We start from the raw sequence: 15,223 nt of genomic DNA, 5'->3' as shown, positions 1-15,223 counted from the left end.
TTCAGAATCTGTTCCTCATCTTTTCTTGAATTGCAATTTTGCATGGAAGGTTTGGAATAAGCTATTTAATTATTTTGGAGAAAGCTGGGTTTGTCTGAGAACAGTGGAGAGTTCTTGGCAATATCTTTTGTGGGGTATGGAAGGAGGAAGGAAGGTATTGCTTTGTAGAATTCTGCTTTATTTGCAGTGCTATGGTGCTTGTGGAAGGAATGTAATTTACCTATTTTTTCAGGGAAGAAGATTCCATATTGGTTGGTGTGGGAGGAAGTGCTTTTTATGGCTTCTTTGTGGTGTGGGCAATGGAAATTTTAAAGTGATGGGTTTGACAGATGTTCAGCAGGATTGGAAGTCCCTTATAAGGGCGTGCTGATTTGAGTTTGCTGTATTTTTTGTGTTTTTTTTTTTTTTTTTGGTTTTGTTTTGTTTTTCCGGGGATTCTCGGATTTCGTTAAGGACATGTCTTCTCTCTTTATTGTATGTTCTCTCTTTATCGAATGAATTTCTTTTTCTATCAATTTTTGTTTTCAAGAAGTTCTTGTGGTGTAGCTAGAAATATTGAGAGCATCATGACTCATAAGAGATTTTCTTTGGTCTGGAATGGTGGGGGGAGAATAGGGTGCATTTGGGTAGATGGGGGACTGCTTGTTGGTTTAAAAAGAGTTGTTTTGGGTCTTGGGTTATTGTCTGAAAATGTTGCTCTAATGGGTATATGGCTTTGGCGTTTTCCCTTATAGGAAAATTCCCTTCCGCATAAAGTTATTAAAAGTAAATTTGGCATGCAATAGGGCAAAGGTGTTCATTTAAGAGTCATTGCAAGTGTATTTCGCAGATTAATCCTTCCTTTTTTCCTTAAACCAAACTTATTGTGGGTAATAGAAAGCACATTCGATTTTGGGAAGACATTTGGGTGGGTGATGCTGTGCTCTGCACTTCCTATGCTCCTTTGTATAGGCTGTCCTCTTTAGATAATAGAATTATTTTTTCCTTTTGTGTTCCAATGGAGAATGAGATTTCTTGGGACTTTCTTTTCTTGTAGATCCCTTAATGATAGGGATGTGTTGGAGCTCTCATCTTTCTTGTGTTTGTTGTGGGGTTGTTGTCCTTTCACAAGGACAGGCTAATCGGCTGTGGGTTCTTGACTCTTGAGGGGAGTATTCTTGCCATTTTTTTTTTTTTTAATTGAGTTTTTTTATCAAAAAAAATCTTTCTTTTCCACTTCATTGTTCTATTTGGAAGGCAGAAGGAGGAGGCCCTTTTGGGCTTTATCTCCGTATGTATGTTCTTTTATGTTATGGAAGTTCAGAATCTGCCTGTCACCTGTTCCTTCTTTGTTCATTTTCTTGGAGTGTTTGGAACAAATATTTGGAGTATTTGGAGAGGGTTGAGCTTGTCTGGAATCAGGTCGAGGATATGTTGACTGTCTTGTTTAAAGATTTTAAAAGGAGTGGAGATGTTTCTCCTTTGTGGAGGTGTGTGTTTATTACTATCTTGTTGGGCATTTGTTTTTTTGAGGAATGCTTGTATTTTCTTGGGAAGAGGATGTCTTGCTCTATGATCATAGGATACAGTACATGGCTTCGTTGTGGGCCTTCACAGCTGGTTGTCTTAAAGATTGTTCCTTTTATGGTTTTCAGCATGATTAGATGGCGGTAGTATTTTGATGTTCTTGCTGTATTTACTTTCTGGTTTTCATTTCTTTTGAGGAAGATTTATCATGCTCCTTGTATTTTCTTTTCTCTTTAATAAAATTCCTTATTTTTCTAGAAAAATAAGTGATATATTGAGAATATTTTACGAAGGAAAAAAGGAAGGGGTAGAAGCATATGCCTTTGCATTTTATTTATTTATTTATTTTGGAGGGAGGGGAAGCGGGTATGCAGTGACATATAACTGTTAAATAGTTAATATATACCATCTGTAATCCATTTGATACACATATATACCGACATACATTGTCATATCTTACATTTTTTAAAAATTTGTGTCCCCCATACCTGTGTCCTGTTTGTGTGTCCATACTCCATGCTTCAAAGTTGATGCCATGCTATTGGAAAGAAAAATAAGTAATGTAGAAATGTTAATTGTCATTATAGAAACACTAAGATACCTAGTATTGATTTATCATTGCCCATATCTGGAAACTTATTATGCACAGATTACCAAAGCCGCTATCTGGTATTAATATTAATGAGGCTAACCCATGCATGAATGGGATCTCTCTGTGACCTTATGTTCGTTATCATGCCAACACATGGGGAATGTCTTGTAGTCATTTGCATTGCTACCACTGGTGCTTTGCGTCCTCCACTACAGGAGGTACCCTGGATAAGCTACTGAAACCACTACCCGTGCTAGTTAATCCATAATGAAGTATCGAGTGCTAAGGCTATGATATGCTGCTACCCCTATCTAGCAAGTGCTTTGCAGCCAGCTTCGAAAGTGGGTTCTGAACCTGAGCAGAGTCTCTACTAACAAAGATGGGATCAAACAGCCCTAACTGCTGCTTTCGTTAGTGAACTTTGAATCTGCTTACTGGTCCTCGGTCTCTTTTCCCTTACCCACAGCTAACCGCTAAACAGTCTACATCAGTAGCCTCACAGTGATTGCTCTGCCCCAACTAGGGTTTCTTTCAAGCAAGCCCATTCTTTCAGCTCTCCTTCCTTTCCCCATGTGGAATGAGTCCCTGCTTTGGTTTGGCTCAAGCAACCTACCGGACTGTAAGTAAATAGATTGAAAAAAATTATGCAGCCACAAACTCTCCTTTAATACATCCAAAATCCTAGAAACTCTTCCAATAAGGGAAACTTATTTCTCTGCATGCTTGTTGCCAGAACCTGTGAAGAAATTTGTGTCCCTATGATCAATGTTCAGAGATGGGTTTGGAGAACTTATTGACCATTTGGTCATGGTCTCAGGTATAGTTTTTCACATATTTTTTTAATTTCTCAATGAAACAATGGAAGTTTTCTGTTTTTGGTTATTTAAGGGGCATGTTTTTGAATGCACAGGAAGTACTTTAAATAGCCTTTTATGTGGGAGTTTTTCAAATAACAGTTTTCAAAATGCCCTGCCAAATGTTTCATTGATGCAGGATGCAAGTTTTGGCTGTAGCCTGTAACCGTGGTGTAGGAATTATTGGGAATATCTAGTATTTTACATTGTTTGGGGAATTATTTAACTTTAATTTTGATGTGATTGGATGTCAAAGTTTTCTAGTTTGGTCTTTTAGGTGCGCATATAAGCATACCTTCACTATGGAGTTAATTAGAGTTGAATCTTTTTAGGATTGTGCAGTTATATTGTGCCTGTTGACATTGTGTTCCCTTTTGAGGGAAGCCGTATCAGTCTCCTTCGCTTCCTCCTGTCCTCTCTTGCTTCTCTCTGGTCCTGCGTCATTGCTTTCTATGTTCATTTTTTCCCCTGTTTTTTGGGAAGTAAAAAGAAATTTGAGAATTGATACCAAATCAACTCCAATCCAGAATTTATTGGAGATCTTATGTCATTATCAGCACCTCTGATCGATTGTCTTAACTAGTAGTTCTTTTGTTAAGATAGCTTATAATCACAGAGGATAAAATCCTGCTCTTTCATGTATTAATGGTCTCATTTCCTTAGCTCTTGTTTTCTTATTGAAGGAATATGTCGTTGTAGGTGAGGTTTTTTTTCCCCCCTGGATAAACAAAGAATTATATTGAGTTTTTATGATAAAAGATTATTAATAATGTGTTATCTTTAAAATGTTTCTTTGTTCAATTTAGAAGCCTTTTAGATATTAATCTCCCATGTCTCTGGGTAATATTACCTATATCCAATATTGGTGCAATGTTCTGCTTCTGTGAGCCAAATAAACCCATAACCGTGCTGAACAACTGAGCAAAATGCTTAACTCAATGGTTATTATTCTTATTGGATGGATACTCTTGTAAACCACTTATTATTCTTGTCCATTGTTGATATAGTGACATTTCTTGACCAACTTTACTGTTCACACTTTGCCTCATTCTTCACTACAAAGTAGATTACTCCATCCAATACATGTTCGTCTACCCATGCATGTGTATGAAGTGCATGTTCCTTTACAAACAGGTTTTGGTGGCTGCACCATTTCACACTTCTAGCTAGCTTTGGCTATGATACTATGTGTAATGATTTGAGTTTGGGATATAAGCATGTAACTACTTGCAAAACGCCCAATATTCGGAGGATGGATGACTAATAAACTACTGCATATTTTTCTCTATGGTGCCAAGGTTACAAATTTTGAATTGGTTGAAATTTTGAGGCATAAATATACAAAAGATTCAATGAAAATATTGCTATTGAGTATCAAATTTGATTTTGATTATAAGAAGTGATGTAGATTATTATTATTATTATTATTTATTTTTTTATTTTTTTATTTTTGGGAGTAATTTATGGCACTTTAGAAGGAGGGTGCGCCTTGGATCAATGGCAAGATTGCTCTTTGGTGACCGGTTGGTTATGGGTTCAAGTCCAAGGAAACAGCCTCTCTGCATAAAAGCAGGGATAAGGTTGGGTACACTGGGACGACCCTCCCCCTACCCTGGCAAAGTGGGGAGCCCCGGAGACACTCTTTATAGCACTCTAATAATGCAATATTAGAATTTTAAATATTGTGATAAAGTATATCTGTGGCAGGCATTCTGTCTATTTGAAATTCATAATTCACCTAATATTAGCATTAAGAAAATACAAAAAACTTAGGCATGAAAGGTTGAATAAAATGCTATAGTTAATATCTAAGTTTAATTTTGCATAAAATTTCAACAATCTTAAAGGTATCATTAATATCTTTCTTGTAAAAATCTTTTTCAATAAGAAAGAATTAAGGTGACTTAAAAAGTCTCATTTTAAAGGAAATTTTTTTGCTATCAAACTTTGGCAAACTTCATTGAAATTTCAAGATTTTGATAGTTTTGGATGATTCATGGAAATTTTAATGGAAAATTTGTATGCCATAAATTAAGTGCCATTTTGGTTTTGATGGTGGTGCAGGGAAGAAATTTTTACAATTTCATGGAAATTTGAGACCCTGTTTGATGCATTGTTTGATCTACTTCCCCATTCTAAGTTGGTCCTTACTCCTTGCTTACATTTCATCTTTACTATTAGCTTGCTGGTGTCACAGTCGGTTTCTCACATGTTCTGCAATGGTCCTTTGATTTATTTACATCCTTTGTCTATATTTTGATAGTTTTTGATGTTTTGTTCTATATTGTATAACAAAGATGAAATCATGGTAATTAAGAAGACATTCTCTGGATCTTTAGATATAGCGTTTTGGAGCAGTAGTATAGAATGTCTCAGATCACATGGTCTGGGTAAGTGATTGCTAGGGAAAATTTTCATCAGAATGAATTGATACCATTTCTGTACTCTTAACTTCACTTGCTCTTTTGTAAGTAGCATGTTAGTTATACAATCCTTATAAGTCTAGTAAAACACCGTTTACTAGTGGAGATGCATCCAGCTTAGAATCTGGGAAATATATCTACTTTTAGATTACAAGTTTGGAGAACATCGTGATTACTAGTGGAAAAGTATTTTTAATTATTCTTGGATGCAAGGCTATGTATTATCAGGGACAATGTTTTTATTGAGTTGGTAGATTGGTGTGGATATTTTATTTATTTATTTATTTATTTTCAATATAACTTATTTATTTTTTGGCAACAGGTATGTATGAACACAATGATGCGAGCCAATGCCTTTGCAGCATTTGGAGCACTTAGCAATTATGGAATTGGGGCACAACGTGAGGCTTTCATTGAGCAGGTCTCTTGTTGATTCTGATCTGACCAGGAAACACTGTTTATGAATTTTTAATTGTTGAAAGACTCTACATGCAGAAGATTTAGAATTTTATAAGTATATGGCGCCTTTATTTGATTGTAAAACATGACGAAGTCAAGAATTTAATTTATAAATTATTCCTTCAAGCCAAAGTTGTTGTCCATGCACTTTATTAGTATGTTTTTGTATTCTATTTGTTTGTGTTTTGTGTTTACTAACAGCAATTCTCAAAAGAAAAAAAATTATCATGTTACATGGCCATATATGTTGTTTCATTTTCTTCTTTTTAAATGAATGGATACTTCTTTTCTCCAATTTATGTTCCCTATTAATGTTTTGGTGATACTAAATATGCTTCATTGTGCAAGTAATAGTAGGTTTCTTGATTGTTTTTGCATTAGAATAGTTTTGGGAAGCTAACTAGTTGTCAGTGACTATTCGCAGGTGCATGCTGCTATCCCACGAGTGGTTCTTCATCTTCATGATGATGATCTTGACGTTAGAGAGGCTTGTCGGGTGAATGATTATCATTTATTATTATTATTATTATTAATGTTTTAAAGGTGAAGGCATAAGGCAAGGCATTATAACCCTTAAAAGGTGAGGCATAAGCCTTTGAGATATCAAATATAATATGCAAACTAATTGTCGGCTATTCAAATTTTTTATTATTTTTATAACAAAAGAAGATATCATAAATAGATAAAGAATTTACAAGTGGGAGAATGAGATATCTCCTGAGACAAACTAAGACACTTCAAAACTAAACAAATAAAAATACCCAGGAGGAAAGAGATTATCAAGTCAGCGTGTTCCTCCAATCTCTTTGAATTCTTGGAAGCTTGCCTCCTTATAAAATCCATAACCTGTACAGAGTGAGGCCAAAAACTTAGTTTTTTCCCAAACCAGCATCTGATTTAGTTTTTTCCCAGAAAATATCTGACTACAATGTTCGATCCATAAACCCAGTAATACTGTGGAAAAACCACCTTTCCATAAAGCTGCCTGATCCTTCCGAAGGACAAATCCAGCTTTCTCCTATAATGCCAAAATTCAAAAAGCATATTCCATATACTGTAAGCAAATTCACATTGCAAAGGAAGATGAGAAGCTGTCTTAGAGTTCTTGTAACAAAGACACATACATCGGGAGAGAGAGCCTTCATAGGTCTCCTAATTTGCAATAAGTTATTAGTGTTTATCTTATTAAGCACAATCAACCAAGTGAAAGCCTATATTTTAGGGGGAACCTTAGCCTTCCAAATAGTAGAGTAGAGCGGGAAAGACATGTTGGAACAAATGAAAAATTCAAAAAATATTTGCAAGAAAACACTCCTGACTGGGCCAAATGCCAAGAATGAATGTCCCTCTCCAAAGAAAGGTTAGTCCCATTCAATTAAGATAACAAAGATGACAATTCCACCATCTCCCCAGCATTGAGAGGTCTCCTAAAGTGGAGATTCCAGGAAACCGAAGGGCTGCTCAAGGCACCAACAAAAAAAGAAATGGATTTATTTTTCTCAAAACCCCAATGAAAGAGATGAGGGAAAGAAGTGGAAACTGGTGCGTTTCCCAGCCAAGGGTCTTTCCAACTGAAAATATGAGAACCCCTCCTACCTCAAGTTTAGTGTGAGCCTGTGAGGGGTGAAAAAGGGATAGATCTGAGAAATGGACCTCCATGGACTCCCCAAGGAGCATCTCAAATTAGCATTGGTATCCCACATGTTCTCATCCATCCCAAGCTTACTTCTTATTACTTTATGCCAAAGGGATGATTCTTCTAGAGGGGGAGTGCCATAACCATTTAGCTAGAAGAGCAGTCTTTTTTTGACACTAGCTTACCAAGACCGAACCCCACCCTCCTTTTTAGGTCTACGAACCTTAGCCCGGCTCACTATATGATCGCTATGAATCCCCCCGTCGGACCACAAAACCCCTCTTATAGTCCTCTCAAACTTGCTAGCAATCCCCGCCTGAATCTTAAAAACAAATAGGAACTATAATAGGATGCTAGCATGACAAGCCTGAATCAAAGTAATTCTAACCCCAAGAGAGAAGAGGGCTCCCTTCTGACCATCTAATCTCTTTGTCACCCTTTCCACTACCGGGTTCCAAAAATCTGCGGCTTTAGGGTTAACCCCTGAAGGGACACCTAAGTAAGTCAAAGGCCAATTCAAAATACCACATCCCACTTCTTTAGCCCACTCCCACTGGACTGGCACATTCATAGTTGCTAAATCATTCTTCCCATATTAATTTTTATCCCGGACACCCTCTCAAAAATATGAAGTCCCCACCCCTAGGCCTCTAACCAAACCTCTCTCCACCACCCTACTCAGAATATTTGTTACAAGGACAAACAAAAAGGGGGATAGAGGGTCTCCTTGTCTAATACCCCTTGAAGCACCAAACAAAGATTTAGGCTCACTATTCACAATTACCAAAAACCATACATTAGACAAACAACCCTTGATCCAACAATGCCAGTACACACCAAAACCCTTTCTCACAAAAACTCTACCCAAGAAACTCCAATGCCCTCTATCATAGGCTCTCTCAAAATCTAGTTTGAAAATGAAACCCCTCTTCTTATTCCTACAAATGTTCTCCACCACCTCATTATCAAATAAAATAGCATCCACCATCTTCCTCTCCCCCTCCCCCAAATTGCTAACTTGAATTCATTAAATAAATCATGACAAGAGTTAACCTATAACATTACAAAGTTCAAATTGTACGAATGCTAAGCCTTATTGTGCACTGTGTTAGCCTTGAGGCAAGCCTCAATTGAGCCTTTACAAACATTGATAATTTATTGTTGTTGTTATTAGTATTTTGCATTCTATACTCTGTTTCATGCTGTCGTTTAATTAAATCTATTTTTTTTTTTAAATAAAAAAAAATAGGGCACACTCACTCAGATTGTCTCCTTAATGGAATTGGAAGGCATGTTTGCTTTGTTCAACACACATCGTTTTAATTCCGATCATCGGTATGCAATAAAAGATAAGAGTGTACAAGTTTTTGAGACTATTGGTGATTTATTGTGATCCATTATGTTGTAAAATTGTATTGTGGTACTTTTTGTGCTTTTGCAGAAGTGACTATGAGGATTTTGTTAGAGAACTAACTAGGCAATTCTCTCAACAATTGGCCTCTAGGCTTGGTACATATATGGCATCAACAATACAGGTTCACATTTTGTCTAAAATACTTGTACTTTATGGTGATTGCTACTAACTTGAATCATTAGCTAGTTGTATGCAATAAGAAGTCAAATCAATTCACAAAACTTTATCCTAACTACCTTGGCTTACTATGTGAATCCTTTTTGGCTATTTTTCTGTATGCATCTTCCATTTATCTTTGAGGTCCAGGTCTTCTTTTGTTTTCTGACAACCTTGGCCAATGTTCATTCTGGTCTTCCCCTTGATTTTGTAGTTTCCCGAACTGGAATCTTGCTACTCATTACTGATGCAATCCAGGTGTAGATTGCACTGTCTAATCCAACTTTCTCTACATCATCCCCAATCAATTTTACACTAAGTTGTATGTTTGATTGCATGTAAATTTCCCAATTTTTTTTTTCTTTTGTAATCCTATCCTTTCTTGTTCTGTTACTCATCCATCTCAAGAGTACTTGTTTAGCTCTAATTTTTTGAAATGTGTTTCTTGGGTCCTACAACTTGTGTTGACCACTGTGAACACATTTTCCCCCTACCTTGGATGCTTGGAAGGTATGAAATCCAATGTTCAAAGATTTTTCATAAGAAAAGGGACTATTCGATTGAATTGCCAATTGTGTTTGAGTGCATGGGATCAAAGTTGGATTGAACACACCAAAATCATGCTTGCTTGCAGCTGTTGACCAGCCAGGGCTGGCCGAATTGAACTTTGATTGGTGGTGTTAACGGTTTAACTAGCCAGTCTTCTACATTCCTTTTCTTTTTTTCCCCCTCTATAATTTGATGAGTTAAATGTTTTCTCACAACTCTTAATCTATTTTGGCCTAGTTCTTTTGGTCTAATATTGTGAGGGATTGACCTTTGTAGTACGTTCTTGTACCAGTTGGGCAGCAAACAAACTGCACTAAGCTAGGTTTTAATGTGCTTAGACTTTGTCTTGTTCAATGAACAAGCATCAAAACAAATTTGAGCTTGGTTCTTTTAGTAAATGAGCTTAAATGAGGCAAAGACTGTCTCGTTTGAGATTTTTAGTCTAGTGTATTTGTTGCTTTTTTAGTGTCATATGGAATAGAGATGAAGCTGACATTGCTCAAGCTACTATAAAAAGGACCCATGACTGGAGAAGGCATTGAAGCATTTTTTTGCATGTAATTGGGAGCTTGTATTTGCTCGAGCATCTAAATAGAGGCTTGTGGCTAGTGAGCTTCTTTGTAAAAAATGCAAGACCAGGTGCACTAAGCTCCCAAGTCCCAACCATATTGGGGTTTAGGGAGGGCACGATGTACACAACTTTACCTCCACATTTAGAGAGATCGACCTCAATTTGAACCATTTTCATTCAGTTTATATATATATTTATGTTAAGAGCTATTTGCAATCAGTCTGAAAGCATAACAGCCTGTAGCCACAGTAAAGGCTGTTGCAGCATGTCAACCTGTGGCCTGTAGCTTACAGTAACGGCCTATAATGGACAGCTGTGACAACATAGGGGACAATATCCAGTGATACATGCGACTGAGGACAATGAGATATCATCCAGTAAGGTTGTAACAGTATCAAAAGCACGGTGGTACATAACAGTAGCGTCTGATTTTAATACTGTATTATAACAAATTTTAAATCCTTGGAGCTAACACTCAGCTGACCAAGTGGATAGAGAGATATGCTACTGAATGGAACATCATCTTGACACAAGTCAAAGAATTTATTTAAGGGGCAGGGACTGATGAATTGGCTGCCAAGGGAGACAGAAAATCCTTTCGAAGTAGGCCTCTAACACAATGTGCTAAACCTTACAAATAAATTCTGGATGGAGGGGTTGCTCAGGATTAGAGATGGGCTTTCTATCTTTGGTTTGATCATTTGCAATGGGCAGGATAGGAATGGCATCTCTGGGCCACAAGGCCACCTGCTTTGTGAGGATAGGGCTAGGGTTGTCAGAGTGTATGCAGCCTGACCGTTGTTTTTTATGTAGAGGCTGTTTCCACTGACTCGACGTGACTTGCAAAAGAGCAATTGGTTTTTTGTATCCTTTTCAAATTCAAGAGTCACTTTTTCTGATTTTTTTCTTACATGAGAGTATTTTTTTTTGTTTTTTTTTATTTTTTTTCAAAAAAATAAAATAAAATGGTGAATTTGCTTTTTTTTTTTTTTAATATACTACAGGCCCTCGTCATTTTTGATAACCAAAGAGTGACACTGCCAATTTGTAGGGTCTTACAATTGGATAAATAGACTTCACCAATATCCTATACCATGGCCAATTTACCATTAAATCATATTTGTCATGTCTTTGTTCTCTGCATCATCCCACTTTTCTTTTTGGCTTTTCTTTTGTCCATGTAGTTGTACCATTTAGTAATGTGCATGAGTGGTGCCAAGTACAAAGTTCCTTCAGCTTGGATTGAATCATTCCTTTTATTTATTTATTTCTTTTGTAATGCATATGATTGAAGCAGGATACAAGCTTGCATGCTCCAACTGTCCCTTACTCTCAAAGAGGATATTAAAGATCGTAAAATTTGTGCTTTTGCATTTTTTATGGAGGAAAACATTTCCTTTATCTAGTGCTGCCTTCCTCCAACCAAAATAAATAAATAAATAAATCCACACAAATTTCAATACCTTGCACGATCCTTGCACTTCAATCATTGCCATTTGATTCCAGTTCAGCCCCTGCATCTGGTACTGCATTTGGTAGTTTTTTTTTCACATTCCAGAACTTTGTGTTACTGTGTTATTGATTTCTTCCATCTTTCCTTCTATCCCCCACATCCACATCCTCACCTTGGTCGCTTTTTTGTTTTGGCATATGATAATTCTTTAGAGTTCAGTAGTGCCTGACCTCACTGATCACCTTATGAACTTCTTTACCTTTGTGGGCTGTTTATAATTAATTAACCTTCAAGGTACCATTATCCACTTTATTGACCCCCTTTCTGGCCTGTTTATGATTAATTGACAATCAAGGGACAATTCCCACTTCATCTACCCCTTCTTATACTGTTGGTGACCTGCTCTGATAATCTGCTCTCTCTCTCTCTCTCTCTCTCTCTCTCTTGGATAAACCATTTAAGGTTAAAAGTTGCTGCTTTATCTCCCAATTTTTCCTTGAATTTGTTCCCCCATACATTGTATAATTCTGCTTCATGCCGTAATCCCCCAAGTTTTCAAACCTGGAAGAATTCATTGAGAGTTGGGACATGCTTTGCATGTTCTAGTTTTCCTTTAAATTGTAGGGGAAGAAATTAGTAGTGAATTTGACTTGGAGATAATGTTGATGATCCAGGCATTTGATGCTCCTTGGCCAATAATTCAGGCAAATGCCATTTACTTCTCCAGCTGCATACTGTCTCTTTCAGATGATCAGCACTTTCTAGCTGTCTATTATACACAGGTCACTATCAAATTGCCTACCATTAGTTTTTTTCCTCTTAAAAAGAGCTTATTGATAAGAAGAATATTTATGGGCAGACATACATTTTCTTGTAGATGTTTGGATTGCTGGTGAACAAAATGAGTCGGTCAGCAGATGCAATTGTCAGAGCAACTTCCTCATCAGCACTAGGTTTGTTATTGAAGTCCACTACTTCACTGTTATGGACAGCTGCCCGGCTTGATCGAGTGGACTCCGTTCGGAAGGGACCATGATTCTGAGTCTGCAGGGAACAATTGAGCAAAAGAAAATTTGTGTAATTTGTGCAAATTCTACTGACGCAATGTAAAGTGGATTGAGTTGACAAGTCAGGGAGCACAGGTCGGTGTAAAGAAAAGTTGCAATTCATGGGGGAAGGTGGGTTGCTGCGTCAACTAACCAAAGGCGGATCTTGGTGCTGTGCCTAATGTCATTTTTGTACAGTTCCCTACAAATGTAATTAGAAACAGGGTAAATATTTGAATCTGTCTTAGCTGTAACTGCTTGTTGTTTTTGAATAGTTGTTGAATGTGCTTTTAAACATAGACATTTAAATTTTGTAATCATAGTTGTGTACCGATATTGGTAGCAGCAGTTTTAGGTTTTGTTTGCGGTTCGTGTCAACCGTGTTGTAAACTAGGTTGCGATGTACATGTAATTGTTTGTGGGAAGTGAAGCTTTATATTGGCAAATAATTTTGGGAGTACTTTTGGCTGTTCAACTGGTGCATGATGATGTTCTGTTCTATGTTTTCATGTTGCTTGCGGGAGGGAAAAAAAAGTTTCCTAGGAGGTTAGGACTCGTACCCACCTTAATTATGCAACTCGTTGTAGGATGACAGTTGATTGGATTTATTTTTTAGATGATTATCAGTCAAAATGTTTGTCAATATTTTCCACAATTATAAATTGATAAATTTTCACTTAAAATAGTCTTCTAAAATTTATTTGTGTGCTAGGACAATTTATGTATGGGCAAATTTATTAAATACATAAATCAGACATGAACAAAACTTTAAAAGAGAAAGTTCAAGACTAAACTCAAAATGACAGCGGGGAATGAGCATATCTCACATGAAAAATGGAAAAGAATGAAGTGGAATAGAATATAAGTGGAGTGAAGTGATAAATGAGATAAAAACATAGGATCAAATGGAGGGAGGAGAGCAATAAATGAAGAGTATTTTCTAAAGACTTCTCAGGATTCAATTTCCACTCTTTGCGTTCTTGAAAATGGGCCAAGGAGATCCATTTACTTACCACTCATTTGGAGCGATCAATTCATAATTCAATCAATTTTAACTACCCTGTGATAGTTAGGGTAGTTACAACGGTCTTGACTATTGCAAGATACCTATCAATGGTTAGGAGCAGAGCAAAATTGGGGTAATCGACCAATCAAAAGAAAGCACATTAATTTTCAAAACTTCCCAGGCTAGTCAACCACTCTTTAAGGGACTGGTTGACTGCCCGTTGGCTAATGCCAATTGCTTCACGTATGCGTGAAGAAAATTCATGGGGAAAGGATTGGTCATTCGTCTATGGCTAGTCGATAGCATTGTGGAAAATATTTGCATTCTCTTGTTTATCTTGAAAATAAAAGTAGTTTAGCATTGGTTTATGTTTGGTTAAAAAATGGCTTTCAATATGTAGGATAAAATGTTAAAAAAAAGATAGAGATGTGATTTTGATCAAACTCCGTGAAGAAAGATGAAACAAAATTGTTATATCAATGACTCAATCATTACTTTAACAAGAAACTCAACTAAAGTTACAAGAAATGTCAGTATACTTCTTTTATTTTCCTCCATCAAATCTCACATTAGTGCCCTTGATAGAAATGACTTGCTAAACACTTTTTAAATGCTTTTATGTCTTCTGTTCGCAAGCAAAACAGGATGAAAGAAACATATATCTAGAAACATGAAATTTGGGTTAAAGGATGGCTTTGAAAATGTTGAAAAGGATGTTGATTGTTTTCATAATGTTTTCCCTTTTATGAAATATGAAAAGAAATTAAATCCAAAAGATTAACTATTGAAAATGAGAAATTCCCATCTTCAAAACTACCCAAGTTCAATTCTTTTACCAACAACTGTTGACTCTATGAGCATATCTCGTTTTGACAATGATAAATCTCTTTGTATCTTAATTGTGTCTTGAGTTTTTATACAAGATTATCCTTAACACGTATGGATGGTAAAGATATAGGTGTTGCCATAAGGAACCAAATGCTCACATCAAGATAGAATTTGAAGGACAAAAAGGAATGAAGACCACTTTTCTTTGTTGTATTTGCAATTCAATTTCTTGGGTCTGTAATTATTATGGTCTGTAATAATTGCATTGCATGCATGATGGGACAAAGAGGCATTACCTAATTTTTTAAGTGCCTCGGTTGACCGACCTGCTAGCATTATAAATGCCTCGGTTGATCGTCCAAGATAGAAGTCAATATGTTGACCAAGTCTCGGTCGATCGATCATAACTGAACATATCATTCACGGTCGACCAACCAAAAAATTCTCACTTCTCTACCTGCATTGGCTGACTGGCCTGCTAGTTCAAATGAGCTCCGGGCGATCGAACCTACGAAAGTTTGGAAAAATAGCCTTGACTCGGCCAATCGAAACTATGCTCAGCCAACCGAACCCAACTCAAAGCCCTTAAATTTCTGTGAGTGTTTGAGTGATCGACCTTATGCGCTGGGCGACCAAACCTCTTGGGTTGGTGCATTTTTACCATGATAATTAAGGGCAAATTTTTAATTAAACATGGTTAAAACTTTTCTTTAAATTCCCTTTATATCTC

At 36.6% G+C, this 15,223-nt stretch overlaps 1 protein-coding gene across 3 annotated transcripts in view; it reads left to right on the top strand.

Annotated features, from left to right (window-relative positions):
• LOC131168380 (protein SHOOT GRAVITROPISM 6) overlaps positions 1–13,119 on the top strand; it is a 128,190-nt gene extending 115,071 nt beyond the window's left edge. For 2 of the 3 annotated variants that reach the window (XM_058127752.1, XM_058127753.1), the window contains 6 exons: positions 5,698–5,796; positions 6,259–6,330; positions 8,720–8,805; positions 8,912–9,005; positions 12,288–12,395; positions 12,491–13,119. In XM_058127752.1, coding sequence (XP_057983735.1) covers positions 5,698–5,796; positions 6,259–6,330; positions 8,720–8,805; positions 8,912–9,005; positions 12,288–12,395; positions 12,491–12,649 — 618 coding nt within the window. In that variant the 3' untranslated portion in view covers positions 12,650–13,119. Of the gene's footprint in view, positions 1–5,697; positions 5,797–6,258; positions 6,331–8,719; positions 8,806–8,911; positions 9,006–12,287; positions 12,396–12,490 lie in introns of those variants that run through there. The other variant, XR_009140284.1, reaches the window with a different exon arrangement.
• The last annotated feature ends 2,104 nt before the right edge of the window (positions 13,120–15,223 follow it).

The sequence above is a fragment of the Malania oleifera genome, chromosome 11, assembly GCF_029873635.1.
Source record: "Malania oleifera isolate guangnan ecotype guangnan chromosome 11, ASM2987363v1, whole genome shotgun sequence".
NCBI lineage: Eukaryota > Viridiplantae > Streptophyta > Magnoliopsida > Santalales > Ximeniaceae > Malania > Malania oleifera.
Note: the sequence above shows the minus strand (reverse complement) of the source record. Positions and strands in the feature narration are given on the sequence as shown.